General features: G+C 47.6%; 1 protein-coding gene across 5 annotated transcripts; it reads left to right on the top strand.

Annotated features, from left to right (window-relative positions):
- The first annotated feature begins 308 nt into the window (after positions 1-308).
- Positions 309-21,712, top strand: LOC124023931 (rab-3A-interacting protein-like). Of its 5 annotated transcripts, none has more exons than XR_006836805.1 (9): positions 309-463; positions 2,373-2,450; positions 3,164-3,367; positions 8,051-8,179; positions 11,696-11,808; positions 14,978-15,077; positions 15,952-16,021; positions 19,027-19,425; positions 19,794-21,712. XR_006836805.1 is itself a non-coding variant. In XM_046338097.1 (9 exons), the coding sequence occupies exons 2-8, from the start codon at positions 2,385-2,387 to the stop codon at positions 19,107-19,109; spliced, it is 762 nt and encodes a 253-aa protein (XP_046194053.1). In that variant the 5' UTR covers positions 309-463; positions 2,373-2,384; the 3' UTR covers positions 19,110-19,125; positions 19,165-21,712. The 5 variants fall into 5 exon arrangements, 4 of the variants coding, with proteins under 4 accessions (XP_046194053.1, XP_046194051.1, XP_046194052.1 ...); XM_046338097.1 differs by having other exon boundaries at positions 19,030-19,125; positions 19,165-21,712; XM_046338095.1 differs by having other exon boundaries at positions 19,027-19,125; positions 19,165-21,712.
- Positions 21,713-22,218: the final 506 nt, after the last annotated feature.

Below are 22,218 nucleotides of genomic sequence, written 5' to 3'. Positions count from 1 at the left end.
CACACAACATTCACATACACCAAGTCACGGTTCCATTTCCAGTACATGCCTGTCTTAAGAAGTGTACACACACACCAAGTCACGGTTCCATTTCCAGTACATGCCTGTCTTAAGAAGTGTACACACACACCAAGTCACGGTTCCATTTCCAGTACATGCCTGTCTTAAGAAGTGTACACACACAACATTCACACACACCAAGTCACGGTTCCATTTCACATTTTTGATTTGTTTCATGTTATTTCGGCTGCTAAAATAAACCACATTTGATTTTCCTTTGTCATTATTATTACCTGGTCATTTATATTTACGTTCATCACGTTTGTGTTTGTCCATTTTTTGTGTTTTTTTTTCTTAATTTCTTAAGGATGTTAAGTTGAAAGACGAGGAGTGTGAAAGGCTTTCTAAAGTCAGGGACCAACTGGGCCAGGAACTGGAGGAGCTCACTGCTAGCCTGTTTGAGGTTGGTCCGACCGGCTAATTTATCCCCCCCAGAAACACTGAGACGGCCCTCCTTGTGATCAGTGTTTTGGCTTCGCTCCTCCCTTCTCTTACGGAGCTAGATTAACAGTTTCCATCCTCTCTCTCGGTCTCCTTTGTCTCTCCTCCCTTCTCTTACGGAGCTAGATTAACAGTTTCCATCCTCTCCTCCCTTCTCTTACGGAGCTAGATTAACAGTTTCCATCCTCTCTCTCGGTCTCCTTTGTCTCTCCTCCCTTCTCTTACGGAGCTAGATTAACAGTTTCCATCCTCTCTCTCGGTCTCCTTTGTCTCTCCTCCCTTCTCTTACGGAGCTAGATTAACAGTTTCCATCCTCTCTCTCGGTCTCCTTTGTCTCTCCTCCCTTCTCTTACGGAGCTAGATTAACCGTTTCCATCCTCTCCTCCCTTCTCTTACGGAGCTAGATTAACAGTTTCCATCCTCTCCTCCCTTCTCTTACGGAGCTAGATTAACAGTTTCCATCCTCTCTCTCGGTCTCCTTTGTCTCTCCTCCCTTCTCTTACGGAGCTAGATTAACAGTTTCCATCCTCTCTCTCGGTCTCCTTTGTCTCTCCTCCCTTCTCTTACGGAGCTAGATTAACAGTTTCCATCCTCTCCTCCCTTCTCTTACGGAGCTAGATTAACAGTTTCCATCCTCTCTCTCGGTCTCCTTTGTCTCTCCTCCCTTCTCTTACGGAGCTAGATTAACAGTTTCCATCCTCTCTCGGTCTCCTTTGTCTCTCCTCCCTTCTCTTAGGTAGCTAGATTAACAGTTTCCATCCTCTCTCTCGGTCTCCTTTGTCTCTCCTCCCTTCTCTTACGGAGCTAGATTAACAGTTTCCATCCTCTCTCGGTCTCCTTTGTCTCTCCTCCCTTCTCTTAGGTAGCTAGATTAACAGTTTCCATCCTCTCTCTCGGTCTCCTTTGTCTCTCCTCCCTTCTCTTACGGAGATAGATTAACAGTTTCCATCCTCTCTCGGTCTCCTTTGTCTCTCCTCCCTTCTCTTACGGAGCTAGATGAACAGTTTCCATCCTCTCTCGGTCTCCTTTGTCTCTCCTCCCTTCTCTTACGTAGCTAGATTAACAGTTTCCATCCTCTCTCTCGGTCTCCTTTGTCTCTCCTTTCTTTTCTTACGTAGCTAGATTAACAGTTTCCATTCTCTCTCTCTCTCTCGGTCTCCTTTGTCTCTCCTCCCTTCTCTTACGGAGCTAGATTAACAGTTTCCATCCTCTCTCTCGGTCTCCTTTGTCTCTCCTCCCTTCTCTTAGGTAGCTAGATTAACAGTTTCCATCCTCTCTCTCGGTCTCCTTTGTCTCTCCTCCCTTCTCTTACGGAGCTAGATTAACAGTTTCCATCATCTCTCTCGGTCTCCTTTGTCTCTCCTCCCTTCTCTTACGGAGCTAGATTAACAGTTTCCATCCTCTCTCGGTCTCCTTTGTCTCTCCTCCCTTCTCTTACGGAGCTAGATTAACAGTTTCCATCCTCTCTCGGTCTCCTTTGTCTCTCCTCCCTTCTCTTACGGAGCTAGATGAACAGTTTCCATCCTCTCTCTCAGTCTCCTTTGTCTCTCCTCCCTTCTCTTACGGAGCTAGATTAACAGTTTCCTTTCTCTCCTCCCTTCTCTTACGTAGCTAGATTAACAGTTTCCATCCTCTCTCTCTCTCTCGGTCTCCTTTGTCTCTCCTTTCCTGTTTTCAAAGCTCTTGTTAGTTTGTAAAGACACTAACCTGCTTTTCTCTGGGTGTTTGGTTCCAGCTGTGACTCTGACTCGGGTTGTCTTGACTTGTGTTTGGTTGCTGGGTTCTCTGTTTTGTGTCAGGAGTCGGTAGGGGTTAGAGGTCAGGGCGATGAGTGATGCATTGTGGGTCTAACGTCTCGTGCCTTCTTACAGGAAGCTCACAAGATGGTGCGTGAGGCCAACATCAAACAGTCGACTGCTGAGAAGCAGCTGAAGGAAGCTCTGAACAAGGTGAGGACTGACCCATTCACAACCATTTTCAATACTACTGTGTCTACATGACTGTTACCCTCATGGAAATGGAGTGGCTGACCCAGTCTGATAGTCTTCTAATGACAATTCTGCAGGTGTGTGTGTCTGGGATGGAGTGCTGGCTGATTTATGTGCTGCCTCTTCACTAAAGGTGTCAGTCACACCACTACAGCCTCCCGGCTGGCTGGTAATGGGAACCACAGGGACTGACTGTAGTGCACCATGTCTGGCTGCTTTAATAGCAGGTTGTATCAGTCACACCACTACAGCCTCCCGACTGGCTGGTAATGGGAACCACAGGGACTTGACTGACTGTAGTGCTCCATGTCTGGCTGCTTTAATAACAGTCCTGTAGATCATATATCCTATCAGTCTGACAGTAACAGTCCTGTAGATGATATATCAGTCTGACAGTAACAGTCCTGTAGATCATATATCAGTCTGACAGTAACAGTCCTGTAGATCATATATCAGTCTGACAGTAACAGTCCTGTAGATCATATATCAGTCTGACGGTAACAGTCCTGTAGATCATATATCAGTCTGACAGTAACAGTCCTGTAGATCATACATCAGTCTGACAGTAATAGAAGTTAGACCTGTTCCTCACCTCTCCCTGTCAGAACGGTGTGAGACGAGACAGATAGACCTGTATCTATATAGTTCTATATGTGTGATGTTCCTCCCCCCAGATTGATGTGCTCCAGGCGGAGGTGTCGGCCCTGAAGACCTTGGTCCTGTCCACGTCCCCCACCTCCCCCTGTCACGACCTTCCTGGGGGCTCCAAGGCTCCCTTCAAGAAGGGTCACGGCCGCAACAAGAGTACGAGCAGCGCCATGCTGGGCAGCGGGCAGGAAGTGAGCGGCACACAGCCCATCATACGAGACTGTAGAGAGGTAACACACACACACACACACACACACACACACACACACACACACACACACACACACACACACACACACACACACACACACACACACACACACACACACACACACACACACACACACACACACACACACACACACACACACACACATGGACGTAACACACACAGACATGCAGTCAGATGTAATCACCCTCCTGCTCTTGTCTTCCTGAACTATTTCACTGCTGGCTGTTTCAGTTTCCCTGCTTCATTTAAATGGCAGATGGCTCCACATGTCAGCCAGGGCTTCTGCTCTGTTCTCCACATGTCAGCCAGGGCTTCTGCTCTGCTCTCCACATGTCAGCCAGGGCTTCTGCTCTCCACATGTCAGCCAGGGCTTCTGCTCTGCTCTCCACATGTCAGCCAGGGCTTCTGCTCTGCTCTCCACATGTCAGCCAGGGCTTCTGCTCTGCTCTCCACATGTCAGCCAGGGCTTCTGCTCTCCTCTCCACATGTCAGCCAGGGCTTCTGCTCTCCACATGTCAGCCAGGGCTTCTGCTCTCCACATGTCAGCCAGGGCTTCTGCTCTCCACACGTCAGCCAGGGCTTCTGCTCTCCTCTCCACATGTCAGCCAGGGCTTCTGCTCTGCTCTCCACATGTCAGCCAGGGCTTCTGCTCTCCTCTCTACATGTCAGCCAGGGCTTCTGCTCTGCTCTGCTCTCCACATGTCAGCCAGGGCTTCTGCTCTGCTCTGCTCTCCACATGTCAGCCAGGGCTTCTGCTCTGCTCTCTACATGTCAGCCAGGGCTTCTGCTTTCCTCTCCACATGTCAGCCAGGGCTTCTGCTCTGCTCTGCTCTCCACATGTCAGCCAGGGCTTCTGCTCTCCTCTCCACATGTCAGCCAGGGCTTCTGCTCTCCTCTCCACATGTCAGCCAGGGCTTCTGCTCTCCTCTCCACATGTCAGCCAGGGCTTCTGCTCTCCTCTCCACATGTCAGCCAGGGCTTCTGCTCTCCTCTCCACATGTCAGCCAGGGCTTCTGCTCTGTTCTCCACATGTCAGCCAGGGCTTCTGCTCTGTTCTCCACATGTCAGCCAGGGCTTCTGCTCTGCTCTCCTCTCCACATGTCAGCCAGGGCTTCTGCTCTGTTCTCCACATGTCAGCCAGGGCTTCTGCTCTGCTCTCCACATGTCAGCCAGGGCTTCTGCTCTGCTCTCCTCTCCACATGTCAGCCAGGGCTTCTGCTCTGCTCTCCTCTCCACATGTCAGCCAGGGCTTCTGCTCTGCTCTGCTCTCCACATGTCTGCCAGGGCTTCTGCTCTGCTCTGCTCTCCACATGTCAGCCAGGGCTTCTGCTCTGCTCTGCTCTGCACATGTCAGCCAGGGCTTCTGCTCTGCTCTGCTCTGCACATGTCAGCCAGGGCTTCTGCTCTCCTCTCCACATGTCAGCCAGGGCTTCTGCTCTGCTCTGCTCTGCACATGTCAGCCAGGGCTTCTGCTCTGCTCTGCTCTCCACATGTCAGCCAGGGCTTCTGCTCTGCTCTGCTCTGCACATGTCAGCCAGGGCTTCTGCTCTCCTCTCCACATGTCAGCCAGGGCTTCTGCTCTCCTCTCCACATGTCAGCCAGGGCTTCTGCTCTGCTCTCCACATGTCAGCCAGGGCTTCTGCTCTCCTCTCCACATGTCAGCCAGGGCTTCTGCTCTGCTCTCCACATGTCAGCCAGGGCTTCTGCTCTGCTCTGCACATGTCAGCCAGGGCTTCTGCTCTCCTCTCCACATGTCAGCCAGGGCTTCTGCTCTCCTCTCCACATGTCAGCCAGGGCTTCTGCTCTCCTCTGCACATGTCAGCCAGGGCTTCTGCTCTCCTCTCCACATGTCAGCCAGGGCTTCTGCTCTGCTCTCCACATGTCAGCCAGGGCTTCTGCTCTGCTCTCCTCTCCACATGTCAGCCAGGGCTTCTGCTCTCCTCTCCACATGTCAGCCAGGGCTTCTGCTCTGCTCTCCTCTCTACATGTCAGCCAGGGCTTCTGCTCTCCTCTCCACATGTCAGCCAGGGCTTCTGCTCTGCTCTGCTCTCCACATGTCAGCCAGGGCTTCTGCTCTGCTCTGCTCTCCACATGTCAGCCAGGGCTTCTGCTCTCCTCTCCACATGTCAGCCAGGGCTTCTGCTCTCCTCTCCACATGTCAGCCAGGGCTTCTGCTCTGCTCTCCTCTCTACATGTCAGCCAGGGATTCTGCTCTCCTCTCCACATGTCAGCCAGGGCTTCTGCTCTGCTCTGCTCTCCACATGTCAGCCAGGGCTTCTGCTCTGCTCTGCTCTCCACATGTCAGCCAGGGCTTCTGCTCTCCTCTCCACATGTCAGCCAGGGCTTCTGCTCTCCTCTCCACATGTCAGCCAGGGCTTCTGCTCTGCTCATGTTTTATACGTGCTGTGGGTTCTGTTGAGACCTGGTTTATCATCAACTCCTTATTGATTCATGTTGCCTGAGCAGTGAGTCATTTATGCAGTTCTCCTACTCCCTCCCTCCCCCTCCCTCCTCCTCCTCCCACTCCCTCCCTCCTCCTCCTCCCTCCCTCCCCCTCCCTCCTACTCCCTCCCTCCCCCTCCCTCCTACTCCCTCCCCCTCCCTCCTCCCTCCCCCTCCCTCCCCCTCCCTCCTCCTCCTCCCTCCCCCTCCCTCCCCCTCCCTCCTCCTCCCTCCCCCTCCCTCCTCCTCCCCCCCCCCTCCCTCCTCCTCCCTCCCCCTCCCTCCCTCCCTCCCTCCCTCCCTCCTCCTCCCTCCCCCCTCCCTCCCTCCCTCCCTCCCTCCCTCCCTCCCTCCCTCCCTCCTCCCCTCCCTCCCTCCCTCCCTCCCTCCCTCCCTCCCTCCCTCCTACTCCCTCCCTCCCTCCCTCCCTCCTACTCCCTCCCTCCCTCCTCCTCCTCCCTCCCCCTCCCTCCTCCTCCCCCCTCTTCCTCCCTCCCCCTCCCTCCTCTTCCTCCCTCCCTCCCTCCTCCCACTCCCTCCCACTCCCTCCCTCCCTCCCACTCCCTCCCTCACTCCCTCCCTCCCTCCTACTCCCTCCCTCCTACTCCCTCCCTCCTACTCCCTCCCTCCTACTCCCTCCCTCCTACTCCCTCCCTCCCTCCCTCCAGTGACCCTCATGAAGCTGGACTATCAGTAGGTATGAATAGGAGTGAAACTGAGATCTGTGAGCACTGTAATACAGCAGAATGAATCGTCCATAACTATCTTCCTGGAGGAGGCTGAAGAGGGGATCTGGATGTGTGGTCTGTTGGTGTGTGGAAGTTATGTTGTCCAGGTATGTGTGTGATATTAAAGTGTCTACTTTGCTCCTCCTCCTCTTCTTCCACCCCCGACACCTCCTTCCTCCACCCCTGACTCCTCCTTCCTCCACTCCTCCTCCTCTCCCTCCACCCCTACTCTTCCTGCTCCTGCTCCTCCTCCTCTTCCTCCACCCCTGACTCCTCCTTCCTCCACTCCTCCTCTTCCTGCTCCTCCTCCACCCCTACTCTTCCTGCTCCCACTCCTCTTCCTCCACCCCCTACTCCTCCTCCTGCTCCTACTCCTCCTTCCTCCACCCCTACTCTTCCTGCTCCTCCTCCTCCTTCCTCCACCCCTACTCTTCCTGCTCCTCCTCCTCCTTCCTCCACCCCTACTCTTCCTGCTCCTCCTCCTCCTCCTCCTTCCTCCACCCCTACTCTTCCTGCTCCTCCTCCTCCTTCCTCCACCCCTACTCTTCCTGCCCCTCCTCCTCCTCCTCCTTCCTCCACCCCTACTCTTCCTGCTCCTCCTCCTCCTTCCTCCAACCCTACTCTTCCTGCTCCTCCTCCTCCTTCCTCCACCCCTACTCTGCCTGCTCCTCCTCCTCCTTCCTCCACCCCTACTCTTCCTGCTCCCACTCCTCTTCCTCCACCCCCTACTCCTCCTCCTCCTTCCTCCACCCCTACTCTTCCTGCTCCTATACATCCTTCCTCCACCCCCTACTCCCCCTTCTGCTCCTCCTCTTCCTCCACCCCTACTCTTCCTGCTCCTACTCCTCCTTCCTCCACCCCCTACTCCTCCTCCTCTTCCTCCACCCCTACTCTTCCTGCTCCTACTCCTCCTTCCTCCACCCCTACTCTTCCTACTCCTCCTTCCTCCACCCCTACTCTGCCTGCTCCTCCTCCTCCTTCCTCCACCCCTACTCTTCCTGCTCCCACTCCTCTTCCTCCACCCCCTACTCCTCCTCCTCCTTCCTCCACCCCTACTCTTTCTGCTCCTATACCTCCTTCCTCCACCCCCTTCTCCTCCCCCTGCTCCGACTCCTCTTCCTCCACCCCCTACTCCCCCTTCTGCTCCTCCTCTTCCTCCACCCCCTACTCCTCCCCCTGCTCCGACTCCTCTTCCTCCACCCCCTACTCCCCCTTCTGCTCCTCCTCTTCCTCCACGCCCTACTCCCCCTTCTGCTCCTCGTCTTCCTCCACGGCCTACTCCCCCTTCTGCTCCTCCTCCTTCCTCCACCCCTACTCCCTCTTCTGCTCCTCCTCCTTCCTCCACCCCTACTCTTCCTGCTCCTACTCTTCTTCCTCCACCCCTACTCTTCCTGCTCCTACTCCTCTTCCTCCACCCCTCTACTCCTCTTCCTCCACCCCCTACTCCTCTTCCTCCACCCCCTACTCCTCTTCTTCCACCCCCTACTCCTCTTCCTACTCCTCCTCTTCAGCTGGACAGTCTCCTGTTTAGTGAGTTTAAGTTGTGGAAGGAGGAGCCCAGTCTGGAGAGGAACAGCTCTTTCCTGGAGAGAGTCTACAGAGAGGACATCTACCCCTGTCTCACCTTCTACAAGAGTGAGGTACACACACACACACACACACACACACACACACACACACACACACACCACACACACCACACACACCACACACACACACACACCACACACACACACACACACACACACACACACACACACACACACACACACACACACACACACACACACACACACACACACACACACACACCTCACCACCTCCAAGAGTGAGGTACACACCACACACACACCTCACCACCTCCAAGAGTGAGGTACACACCACACACACACCTCACCACCTCCAAGAGTGAGGTACACACCACACACACACCTCACCACCTCCAAGAGTGAGGTACACACCACACACACACCTCACCACCTCCAAGAGTGAGGTACACACCACACACACACCTCACCACCTCCAAGAGTGAGGTACACACCACACACACACCTCACCACCTCCAAGAGTGAGGTACACACCACACACACACCTCACCATTTCCAAGAGTGAGGTACACACACACACACACACACACACACACACACACACACACACACACACACACACACACACACACACACACACACACACACACACACACACACACACACACACACACACACACACACACACACACACCCCTCACCTCCTCCAGGTACACTAAGGCCCAGTGCAGGATGTATGATAGTTCATAAAGACCTATTCTGTGTCCTGCATGTTGTCAGCGCTATGATTTTAAAACTCTAGCTGTTAACATTGTTTTACCAAGTGCTCTCTGTTTTGTCTGGTTTCATCAAGTACCCTCTGGGCTTCCGTAGTGACCACAGATGGACTCACCAGTCTAAACTTCTTTCACTCCTTAGTACCTGTGGTCGTATCCATATTCCATCAGGGAGCAGTATAATGTCTGGAGCTGTTATAACCTGTGTATTCCATCAGGGAGCAGTATAATGTCTGGAGCTGTTATAACCTGTGTATTCCATCAGGGAGCAGTATAATGTCTGGAGCTGTTATAACCCAGTCTGTGTATTCCACCAGGGAGCAGTATAATGTCTGGAGCTGTTATAACCTGTGTATTCCATCAGGGAGCAGTATAATGTCTGGAGCTGTTATAACCCAGTCTGTGTATTCCACCAGGGAGCAGTATAATGTCTGGAGCTGTTATAACCTGTGTATTCCATCAGGGAGCAGTATAATGTCTGGAGCTGTTATAACCTGTGTATTCCATCAGGGAGCAGTATAATGTCTGTTATAACCTGTGTATTCCATCAGGGAGCAGTATAATGTCTGTTATAACCTGTGTATTCCATCAGGGAGCAGTATAATGTCTGGAGCTGTTATAACCTGTGTATTCCATCAGGGAGCAGTATAATGTCTGGAGCTGTTATAACCTGTGTATTCCATCAGGGAGCAGTATAATGTCTGGAGCTGTTATAACCCACTCGTGTTGTCATTAGTGTTCTGTACTAGTGTTGTCATTAGTGTTCTGTCCTAGTGTTGTCATTAGTGTTCTGTGCTAGTGTTGTCATTAGTGTTCTGTGCTAGTGTTGTCATTAGTGTTCTCTACTAGTGTTGTCATTAGTGTTCTGTACTAGTGTTGTCATTAGTGTTCTCTACTAGTGTTGTCATTAGTGTTCTCTACTAGTGTTGTCATTAGTGTTCTCTACTAGTGTTGTCATTAGTGTTCTCTACTAGTGTTGTCATTAGTGTTCTCTACTAGTGTTGTCATTAGTGTTCTCTACTAGTGTTGTCATTAGTGTTCTCTACTAGTGTTGTCATTAGTGTTCTGTACTAGTGTTGTCATTAGTGTTCTGTACTAGTGTTGTCATTAGTGTTCTCTACTAGTGTTGTCATTAGTGTTCTCTACTAGTGTTGTCATTAGTGTTCTGTACTAGTGTTGTCATTAGTGTTCTGTACTAGTGTTGTCATTAGTGTTCTCTACTAGTGTTGTCATTAGTGTTCTCTACTAGTGTTGTCATTAGTGTTCTGTACTAGTGTTGTCATTAGTGTTCTGTACTAGTGTTGTCATTAGTGTTCTCTACTAGTGTTGTCATTAGTGTTCTCTACTAGTGTTGTCATTAGTGTTCTGTACTAGTGTTGTCATTAGTGTTCTCTACTAGTGTTGTCATTAGTGTTCTCTACTAGTGTTGTCATTAGTGTTCTGTACTAGTGTTGTCATTAGTGTTCTCTACTAGTGTTGTCATTAGTGTTCTCTACTAGTGTTGTCATTAGTGTTCTGTACTAGTGTTGTCATTAGTGTTCTCTACTAGTGTTGTCACCATACCACCATTTTAACTTCCAACCCAATACCAGCTTTACTATCACAATACTCTATAGCATCACATCACTTGATACAAAAACTATATCACACATATTAAAGGCATATTAGCCAAAGTTACAGAATGGCACTTGATCCAGACAGATAAACTCAGCTTTTGAGTTCAATATCATAACATTTTAAATGCTTTACTTGCAACATTGTTCATGGAGACAACCGTATATATAGAATAAATTATACAATCATATACAATCAATTAGGCTTTTACCAATCTGACTACACAACTCCATAATGGTAATCAGTTATTGGAATGGTCCATCTCTATTGGTTAACTGGGTAAATCAGGATGTCGACTAGGTCTATTCATAATACAGGTGAATGTATATTATTCAATAGGAGTGTATAGGAGTTGTTTTGGCTGATTTCATGAGGCTACAGACGACAAACAATCCCTTTTCATTTACGACTTATTGATTATGGCTAAGAGAACATATTGTACTGATTAACAACATTTGCGTAGGGAAAAAAAGCAATCTCTTCTTTATAAAAGTGTGCGCTGTCTCTTTAAATGAGTGCCATTTCTTAGGCTGATTGTGGGTATGGAATCTACTGGAAACCAGGAGGAGGCAAAGGAGAGAATTTAGTTTTTGGTGCTGCAAGGTAGACTAAGTCAATTAATAAAGTTAGTGGTGACAATCAGCTTTAAAATCAGCGTGTTTTGAATTATGGTTTGGATATTATCACAAACAAAGTACGAGGGTAGTGAATTCAGCTGTAGTCGAGTTAGGAAAGTTAGCCTACATTTTAAACCTGGAAGCTACCGGTATCCTCCTGCATTGTTAAACATTTCTGGCCTGTATGGACATTGTTTTGCGAACCGTAATGAACAATTTCATTTCGGTCCGAGTGGCATTATTCAAGCGTGTCAGTGTCTGTGCAGCATGAGTGGGGACTGTGGAGCTAATGCAGCCCAGAACAGTCTAAAATATACAGAAGTTTCACTGTATCCTGCAACACTATTCTGTACTCTGAATAGACTGATCTGTTACACTGCCCTCTTGTGGCAGAATAGAGGTACTGACAGATAAGAAAAACTGACACTTACTGAAAGAAGTATTTAGAAATGTTGACTAAAACTAGAAGTAACTGAAGCAGTACTGTCTATAAATATAATGTACTTTCACCCTGACCCCTAACATCTGACCTCATCTTGGAGGCTGTGGACTTAAGGTGGGCTTCAGAGCACTTTCACCCTTAACTCTAACCTCTCCTGTAGCTGGGGTCGGCCATCTTGGAGGCAGTGGAGAGGAACACGCTCAGTGTGGAGCCGGTGGGCTTCCAGACGCTGCCTGTCGTCAAGGCCTCTGCTGTGGAGTGTGGAGGACCAAAGTGAGTACGCTAACAACTACCTCAGCTGACAACTACCTCAGCTGACAACTACCCCAGCTGACAACTACCCCAGCTGACAACTACCCCAGCTGACAACTACCCCAGCTGACAACTACCCCAGCTGACAACTACCCCAGCTGACAACTACCCCAGCTGACAACTACCCCAGCTGACAACTACCCCAGCTGACAACTACCCCAGCTAACAACTACCCCAGCTGACAACTACCCCAGCTAACACGCTGACCACGACCCCAGCTAACACGCTGACCACGACCCCAGCTAACACGCTGACCACGACCCCAGCTAACACGCTGACCACGACCCCAGCTAACACGCTGACCACGACCCCAGCTAACACGCTGACCACGACCCCCGCTAACACGCTGACCACGACCCCGCTAACACGCTGACCACGACCCCCGCTAACACGCTGACCACGACCCCCGCTAACACGCTGACCACGACCCCCGCTAACACGCTGACCACGACCCCCGCTAACACGCTGACCACGACCCCAGCTAACACGCTGACCACGACCACCCCAGCTAACCCAACTGACGACTACCCCAGCTAACGACTAGCCCAGCTAACACACTGACTACCCCAGCTAACCCAGCTAACGACTAGCCCAGCTAACAACTACCCCAGATAACACACTGACTACCCCAGCTAACCCAGCTAACGACTAGCCCAGCTAACGACTACCCCAGCTAACACACTGACTACCCCAGCTAACCCAGCTAACGACTAGCCCAGCTAACGACTACCCCAGCTAACACACTGACTACCCCAGCTAACCCAGCTAACGACTAGCCCAGCTAACTATCCCAGCTAACACACTGACTACCCCAGCTAACAACTACCCCAGCTAACACACTGACTACCCCAGCTAACAACTACCCCAGCTAACACACTGACTACCCCAGCTAACAACTACCCCAGCTAACACACTGACTACCCCAGCTAACAACTACCCCAGCTAACACACTGACTACCCCAGCTAACAACTACCCCAGCTAACACACTGACTACCCCAGCTAACAACTACCCCAGCTAACAACTACCCCAGCTAACAACTACCCCAGCTAACAACTACCCCAGCTAACCCGGCTAACGACTAGCCCAGCTAACAACTACCCCAGCTAACACACTGACTAGCCCAGCTAACAACTACCCCAGCTAACACACTGACTACCCCAGCTAACACACTGACTACCCCAGCTAACACACTGACTACCCCAGCTAACCCGGCTAACGACTACCCCAGCTAACAACTACCCCAGCTAACAACTACCCCAGCTAACACACTGACTACCCCAGCTAACAACTACCCCAGCTAACAACTACCCCAGCTAACCCAGCTAACGACTAGCCCAGCTAACAACTACCCCAGCTAACACACTGACTAGCCCAGCTAACAACTACCCCAGCTAACAACTACCCCAGTTAACACACTGACTAGCCCAGCTAACTACCCCAGCTAACACACTGACTACCCCAGCTAACCCGGCTAACGACTACCCCAGCTAACCCAGCTAACAACTACCCCAGCTAACAACTACCCCAGCTAACAACTACCCCAGCTAACAACTACCCCAGCTAACAACTACCCCAGCTAACAACTACCCCAGCTAACACGCTGACTACCACTGCTCATTGTTTACAGCGACAGTTTGGAACTCTGTAGAGAGTGATGCAACCGAGGACAGACTCTAATTTATTCTTTATACACTCTACCCACTTCAGCTCTCGATGGTCCCTTTCTGTGAGCTTGTGTGTCCTACCACTGTTTTTCTCCTAGATGTTTCCACTTCACAATAACAGCACTTACAGTTGACCAGGGCAGCTCTAACAGGACAGCATTTTGACTAGCTTGACTTGTTGAAAAGGTGGCATCCTGTGACTGTGCCACTTTGAAAGTCACTGAGCTCTTCAGTGAGGCCATTCTACTGCTAATGTTTGTCTATGGAGATCGCATGGCGGTGTGCTCAGTTTTCTACACCTGTCAGCAACGGGTGAGGTAGAAATAGCCGAATCCACTGATTTTGAAGGGCTGTCCACATACTTTTGAATAATAGTGTATCTCCATGTCTGTGTTTAATATGCTCTCCTTCTGCTCTGTCTACAATATGAATCAGTAATCATCTCTCTAGAATCCTAGGGGGAGATTACAATGTACTGAAACTGCTATCCTCCTTCCTCACCCAACCGTGACCAATCAGAATCCCCGCTGACAATTGACTTCCTGATAATGTCTCTGACCTTGGTTAGAATATTGGGTGGATTAAAGTCGCTCTGGATAAGAGCGTCTGCTAAATGACTTAAATGTAAATGTTAAAGGAGATTATTTGTTCAAGTTGGGAGGAAGAAGAGAGAATTGGGGGAATGATGTTTTTGTTCTCAGTGGTTCCCTGTCTGTGTGAAGGGAATACAATGTGTTTACCCAAAGACCTCATTCATTCTGGTTCCACCCTGCTCTCTCACCATTTCTTTCATTCTTCCTCGATGTGTCTCTCTCTCGCTCTGTGTGTCTCTCCCCCTCGCTCTGTGTCTCTCCCCCTCGCTCTGTGTCTCTCCCCCTCGCTCTGTGTGTCTCTCCCCCTCGCTCTGTGTGTCTCTCCCCTCGCTCTGTGTGTCTCTCTCTCGCTCTGTGTGTCTCTCTCTCGCTCTGTGTGTGCCTCTCTCCCCCTCGCTCTGTGTGTGCCTCTCTCCCCCTCGCTCTGTGTGTGCCTCTCTCCCCCTCGCTCTGTGTGTGCCTCTCTCCCCTCGCTCTGTGTGTGCCTCTCTCCCCCCCTCGCTCTGTGTGTGCCTCTCTCCCCCTCGCTCTGTGTGTGCCTCTCTCCCCCTCGCTCTGTGTGTGCCTCTCTCCCCCTCGCTCTGTGTGTGCCTCTCTCCCCCTCGCTCTGTGTGTGTCTCCTCCATCCCTCTCTTTCTATTCCTTAAACATGATCAGTCCAGTTAGGCTGACCAGGCCTGGTCTCTCAATGTGCTGTGATGTTGAGCTTTAGGTGATTAGGTGAATTAGGTGATTAGGTGAAATTCAGCTGTTTTCAGGGCAATACTGGGCCTCATTCTTACCACTTGGTTTCAGAATGGTCTTTCATACCACTTGGTTTCAGAATGGTCTTTCTTACCACTGTCTCTCTGTTTCTTGTCTCTCCTCACAGAAAGTGTGCCCTTAGTGGCCAGACCAAAACCTGCAAGCACAGAATCAAGTTTGGTGATTCCAGCAACTATTACTACGTGTCTCCTTTCTGTCGTTATCGGGTGAGTTTTACCACGTCTACAGCCCTCTCATTTATCAACCTGTAATCCCCTACGACGTCTACAGCCCTCTCATTTATCAACCTGTAATCCCCTACGACGTCTACAGCCCTCTCATTTATCAACCTGTAATCCCCTACGACGTCTACAGCACTCTCATTTATCAACCTGTAATCCCCTACGACGTCTACAGCACTCTCATTTATCAACCTGTAATCCCCTACGACGTCTACAGCACTGTCATTTATCAACCTGTAATCCCCTACGACGTCTACAGCACTCTCATTTATCAACCTGTAATCCCCTACGACGTCTACAGCACTGTCATTTATCAACCTGTAATCCCCTACGACGTCTACAGCACTGTCATTTATCAACCTGTAATCCCCTACGACGTCTACAGCACTCTCATTTATCAACCTGTAATCCCCTACGACGTCTACAGCACTCTCATTTATCAACCTGTAATCCCCTACGACGTCTACAGCACTCTCATTTATCAACCTGTAATCCCCTACGACGTCTACAGCACTCTCATTTATCAACCTGTAATCCCCTACGATGTCTACAGCACTCTCATTTATCAACCTGTAATCCCCTACGACGTCTACAGCACTCTCATTTATCAACCTGTAATCCCCTACGACGTCTACAGCACTCTCATTTATCAACCTGTAATCCCCTACGACGTCTACAGCACTCTCATTTATCAACCTGTAATCCCCTACGACGTCTACAGCACTCTCATTTATCAACCTGTAATCCCCTACGACGTCCACAGCACTCTGTTTTATCAACGTCTAATTCCCTGCATAAGAAAAGGATTCATGTTCACCAGTCTAGACATTTAACCTTGATCTCTCCCCTCTCTCTCCAGATCACGTCAGTTTGTAACTTCTTTACCTACATCCGCTACATCCACCAAGGGCTGGTCAAGCTGCAGGACGGTGAGATCGGCTAGCAGTGCATTTCCTGTGACGCTGCAGCCATGTTGTTTTGCCTACAGTCACATGTGAATACACTTTGTCTTTAGTGGTTTCAGCTAATGTGAAGCTTTGGATGGATCCCATGGATGGACGTGCTATCAGGAAACCACAGTACATATGAATAAGTCATGTTGAGTAGTGTTTCTTATGGACCCAGTGGGGCTGTAGATCCTGCTAACTCAGCAGCTATCTGACATGGTGGAATCCTATCAGCATAGAAATGGAATACCTAGAATGGGGAATTCCCCATTCACCTCAACATTCTGATTCTATTTCTATGTCCATTACCGTAGAGGGTGGAGGCTCATCAGTCACACAGCTCATTTAGAGAAGTCTCCTCAAGGTTACCGACTAGCACAAGAACGCCATTGTTTTTCAATAGAGGAGACGAGTTCGGAGCCAAGCGATGATGTTTTTAACGTAGCCATGGAATGGCTGTTCTAGCATTTTGTCGTTTATAGGATTCTCACAATCTACAACAGTAGCCGTACTGGCAGTCTTTAGTCTCCAGTTGTCATGCTGACTATGTCCCGAAAGTATAGTCAGAATGTGTTATGTCTCTACAGTATAGTCATAATGTGTTATGTGTTATAATGTGTTATAATGTCCCTACAGTATAGTCATAATGTGTTATAATGTCTCTACAGTATAGTCAGAATGTGTTATAATGTCTCTACAGTATAGTCAGAATGTGTTATAATGTGTTATAATGTCTCTACAGTATAGTCATAATGTGTTATAATGTGTTATAATGTCCCTACAGTATAGTCATAATGTGTTATAATGTCTCTACAGTATAGTCATAATGTGTTATAATGTGTTATAATGTCCCTACAGTATAGTCATAATGTGTTATAATGTGTTATAATGTCCCTACAGTATAGTCATAATGTGTTATAATGTGTTATAATGTCCCTACAGTATAGTCATAATGTGTTATAATGTCTCTACAGTATAGTCATAATGTGTTATAATGTGTTGTAATGTCTCTACAGTATAGTCATAATGTGTTATAATGTGTTATAATGTCCCTACAGTATAGTCAGAATGTGTTATAATGTGTTATAATGTCCCTACAGTATAGTCATAATGTGTTATAATGTGTTGTAATGTCTCTACAGTATAGTCATAATGTGTTATAATGTGTTATAATGTCCCTACAGTATAGTCAGAATGTGTTATAATGTCCCTACAGTATAGTCAGAATGTGTTATAATGTCCCTACAGTATAGTCAGAATGTGTTATAATGTCCCTACAGTATAGTCAGAATGTGTTATAATGTCCCTACAGTATAGTCATAATGTGTTATAATGTGTTATAATGTCCCTACAGTATAGTCAGAATGTGTTATGTGTTATAATGTCTCTACAGTATAGTCAGAATGTGTTATAATGTCTCTACAGTATAGTCAGAATGTGTTATAATGTGTTATAATGTCTCTACAGTATAGTCATAATGTGTTATAATGTGTTATAATGTCTCTACAGTATAGTCAGAATGTGTTATAATGTCTCTACAGTATAGTCAGAATGTGTTATAATGTCTCTACAGTATAGTCAGAATGTGTTATAATGTGTTATAATGTCTCTACAGTATAGTCATAATGTGTTATAATGTGTTATAATGTCTCTACAGTATAGTCAGAATGTGTTATAATGTCCCTACAGTATAGTCATAATGTGTTATAATGTCTCTACAGTATAGTCAGAATGTGTTATAATGTGTTATAATGTCCCTACAGTATAGTCAGAATGTGTTATAATGTGTTATAATGTCTCTACAGTATAGTCATAATGTGTTATAATGTCTCTACAGTATAGTCATAATGTGTTATAATGTGTTGTAATGTCTCTACAGTATAGTCATAATGTGTTATAATGTGTTATAATGTCCCTACAGTATAGTCAGAATGTGTTATAATGTCCCTACAGTATAGTCAGAATGTGTTATAATGTCCCTACAGTATAGTCATAATGTGTTATAATGTGTTATAATGTCCCTACAGTATAGTCAGAATGTGTTATGTGTTATAATGTGTTATAATGTCTCTACAGTATAGTCAGAATGTGTTATAATGTCTCTACAGTATAGTCATAATGTGTTATAATGTGTTATAATGTCTCTACAGTATAGTCAGAATGTGTTATAATGTCTCTACAGTATAGTCAGAATGTGTTATAATGTGTTATAATGTCTCTACAGTATAGTCAGAATGTGTTATAATGTGTTATAATGTGTTATAATGTCTCTACAGTATAGTCAGAATGTGTTATAATGTGTTATAATGTCTCTACAGTATAGTCAGAATGTGTTATAATGTCCCTACAGTATAGTTATAATGTGTTATAATGTCTCTACAGTATAGTCATAATGTGTTATAATGTTTATGCCCTCTTCTGTCCGATCTTCCTTTGCTCCCTCTATCTCCTTTGCTCCCTCTATCTCCTTTGCTCCCTCTATCTCCTTTGCTCCCTCTATCTCCTTTGCTCCCTCTATCTCCTTTGCTCCCTCTATCTCCTTTGCTCCCTCTATCTCCTTTGCTCCCTCTATCTCCTTTGCTCCCTCTATCTCCTTTGCTCCCTCTATCTCCTTTGCTCCCTCTATCTCCTTTGCTCCCTCTATCTCCTTTGCTCCCTCTATCTCCTTTGCTCCCTCTATCTCCTTTGCTCCCTCTATCTCCTTTGCTCCCTCTATCTCCTTTGCTCCCTCTATCTCCTTTGCTCCCTCTATCTCCTTTGCTCCCTCTATCTCCTTTGCTCCCTCCATCTCCTTTGCTCCCTCTATCTCCTTTGCTCCCTCTATCTCCTTTGCTCCCTCTATCTCCTTTGCTCCCTCTATCTCCTTTGCTCCCTCTATCTCCTTTGCTCCCTCTATCTCCTTTGCTCCCTCTATCTCCTTTGCTCCCTCTATCTCCTTTGCTCCCTCTATCTCCTTTGCTCCCTCTATCTCCTTTCCTGTACTCTAGCAGAACAGATGTTCTGGGAAGTGATGCAGTTGAGGAAAGAGATGAGTTTTGCTAAGCTGGGCTACTACAAGGAGGAACTGTGACCAACCAATCACGATACAGAACAGAGGGATGCGTGTCTGAATCTCAACCTATCATCAGATGCACTCCCGTGACGGACAGGATAGCTCTCCAATCATCCTACCCTCCTGGCTCTCAGAAGGAAGAAGGACCGCCCCCAACGCTCCTCATCGCCACCCCCTTCCAATATCTCATCCAATCACATGTCATTTCAGGAGAGTCGTCCCATCCTCTGTCTTCAATACCAACAAGTATATGACTTAAAATGCATGCCCCTTACATCCTGACTGGTCTACCAATAACACTGAGTAGTTATTCAGGATGTAAGGGGATTGGTAAGTGAGTAGTTAATCAGGAAGGGGATTGGTAGTTCAGACTGACTGATCTACCAATAACACTGAGTAGTTATTTAGGAAGGGGATTGGTAGTTCAGACTGACTGATCTACCAATAACAGTGAGTAGTTATTTAGGATGTAAGGGGATTGGTAAGTGAGTAGTTAATCAGGAAGGGGATTGGTAGTTCAGACTGACTGGTCTACCAATAACAGTGAGTAGTTATTTAGGATGTAAGGGGATTGGTAAGTGAGTAGTTAATCAGGAAGGGGATTGGTAGTTCAGACTGACTGGTCTACCAATAACAGTGAGTAGTTATTTAGGATGTAAGGGGATTGGTAAGTGAGTAGTTAATCAGGAAGGGGATTGGTAGTTCAGACTGACTGATCTACCAATAACAGTGAGTAGTTATTCAGGATGTAAGGGGATTGGTAGTTCAGTCAGTCTGTCTGGAACATGACCTTTGCTTGTCATTCTGATTGGTCTGCTAGAATGCATATTGGAACAGAGAGGAAGTGCTCTAAACCCAACGGTTGCTTCCAAAATGGCACCCTGTTCACTGTAGTGCACGACTTGTGGCCCCTATGAGCCCTGGTCAAAAGTAGTGCACTAAATATGGAATTAGGGTGCCATTTGGGACACAAGACAAGTGTAAATCGAGGCGCTCCGTCCATCCAGCCATCTGTGGTTATTCTATCCATCTATCTCCAGTCCGTATTTAAAACCAGAGGACCGTAACTATGGTGACGACCACGCTGCTGTATGTAACTTGACTCCGTTATTACATGTAAGAAACGCTGAATGAGCTCTTCTGTCCACACTACAAGGCTGAGTCACAAATGGCACCCTATTCCCTATATAGTTAACTACTGTAGTGGTGCAGTATGCACAGCAGGGGTTCCCAAACGTGCTTCATTATTTTTTTATTGAGATTGCCTTTGTTAAATACAACACCAGCTTCATTTTGTTTCATTTGAGGGACCTAGGAAAATGTCTCATGACTTGTTTTAGGGAGGCAATTTATTTAACCTTTTATTTAACTTGGCAAGTCAGTTAAGAACAAATTCTTATTTACAATGACGGCCTACCAAGGCCAAACCCCCCTAACCCTGACGATGCCTGACGACGCGGGGCCAATTGTGCTCCACCCAATGGGACTCCCAATCACGCCTGGTTGTGATACAGCCTGGAATCGAACCAGGGTCTGTAGTGATTCCTGTAGCACTGAGATGCAGTACCTTAAACAGCTGCGCCACTCAGGAGCCCCCATGATGATGATGATGATGATGATGATGATGATGATGATGATGATATCAACAATAATAATAGAAATAAATAGTCCAGACCTGATTTCCCCAAATGTTTTCCGCTACCAAATGTTTTATTACGATAATTTATATGAACCTTCAATTTAATTATGCAAATTCTATTTTACAGGAAGTGATTCAATTTAATTATGCAAATTCTATTTTACAGGAAGTGATTCGATCAATTGATAGCGACAGAGTCACACATTGTATAAGATTACTCCGCAAGCGAAGTCCAATTTCTTTTGACTCCTCGACTTTAGAAGGTCGTAAGCTCAGCTTCTCGATGTCATAGAGACAAAGCAAATACATTCCCCATGTGCATCCGAGTCGCGTCTTCCTCTTTGTCATTTTACTACTTGTTTCTAGCCTAATGCATTGCGGAGTGACGCTTCGTTTTAGATCGGAAGGTCCCGTGATACTCAGACGCCCCGCCCCGTATGTTTGGGACCCGTGATGTAGAGAATTAGGTGCCATTTGGGAGCAGAACATGAGGAGGAGGATTCTGTTGGGTTCTGTCCAATACAAGGACTTTAGAAGAATCTGGACAAATGTTTTGAAGGGTTTAGAAAACACATCGATGATGATGATGATGAAGAACATTCTCTCTGGCTTTTTAGTTCTTTACCAACCCTTTAGTTAGAAGTATGTAGCTGTGTCGTCATGTGTGTGTGTACGTGTGGTGTGTGTGTGTGTGTGTGTGTGTGTCGTTGTGGTGTGTGTACGTGTGGTGTGTGTGTGTGTGTGTGTGTGTCGTTGTGGTGTGTGTACGTGTGGTGTGTGTGTGTCGTTGTGGTGTGTGTACGTGTGGTGTGTGTGTGCGTGTGTGTGTGGTCTGTGAACGTTCCAATCTATATACCTTCTCCTGGTTTTCCATCCTTCCATCCCTCCAAGTCCTCTGTTAACATTCCATCTCCAAGCTTTCCTCAATTTATTTTAGTGCCTTTCTGGAACACACTGAATAAAAAATGGTATACCTCTGGAACCAACGTGTCTCTGTGAACATGAAGTCTGTTGTCCCAAACACACTCAGTCAGTCTACATGTGATGACACATTTAAGGGTAAAATTGTCAGGACACAATTCTACTGCGTAATAAAAATAGATCTGTACATTGTTCAGTACATTCTGCACGTTGTCCAAGCGTTGTCTTATAAAAGTAGGGCAACTTAACTTCCTGTTAATGGTTCTTCCTGCCACGTCTCTGGGCTTTCAACTGGATTGTAAATCTTGGTGAAATGACGTCCTTTCAATACAGTAGTTTTGACGATGTTACTGTTTCAATATGTTTTGTAATTCTACTGCATTTAAAAATGTCAATTTGTTGTCTTCTTTCACAATCACAGAGTTCATCAGTGTAGATTCAACACTCCTATATCTCCTCCCACCAGCCTCCTCTGCAGTATAGATTCAACACTCCTATATCTCCTCCCGCCAGCCTCCTCTGCAGTATAGATTCAACACTCCTATATCTCCTCCCACCAGCCTCCTC

This window comes from Oncorhynchus gorbuscha, unplaced genomic scaffold (genome assembly GCF_021184085.1).
Source record: "Oncorhynchus gorbuscha isolate QuinsamMale2020 ecotype Even-year unplaced genomic scaffold, OgorEven_v1.0 Un_scaffold_1726, whole genome shotgun sequence".
NCBI lineage: Eukaryota > Metazoa > Chordata > Actinopteri > Salmoniformes > Salmonidae > Oncorhynchus > Oncorhynchus gorbuscha.
This window is presented reverse-complemented; position numbering and strand designations above follow the sequence as displayed.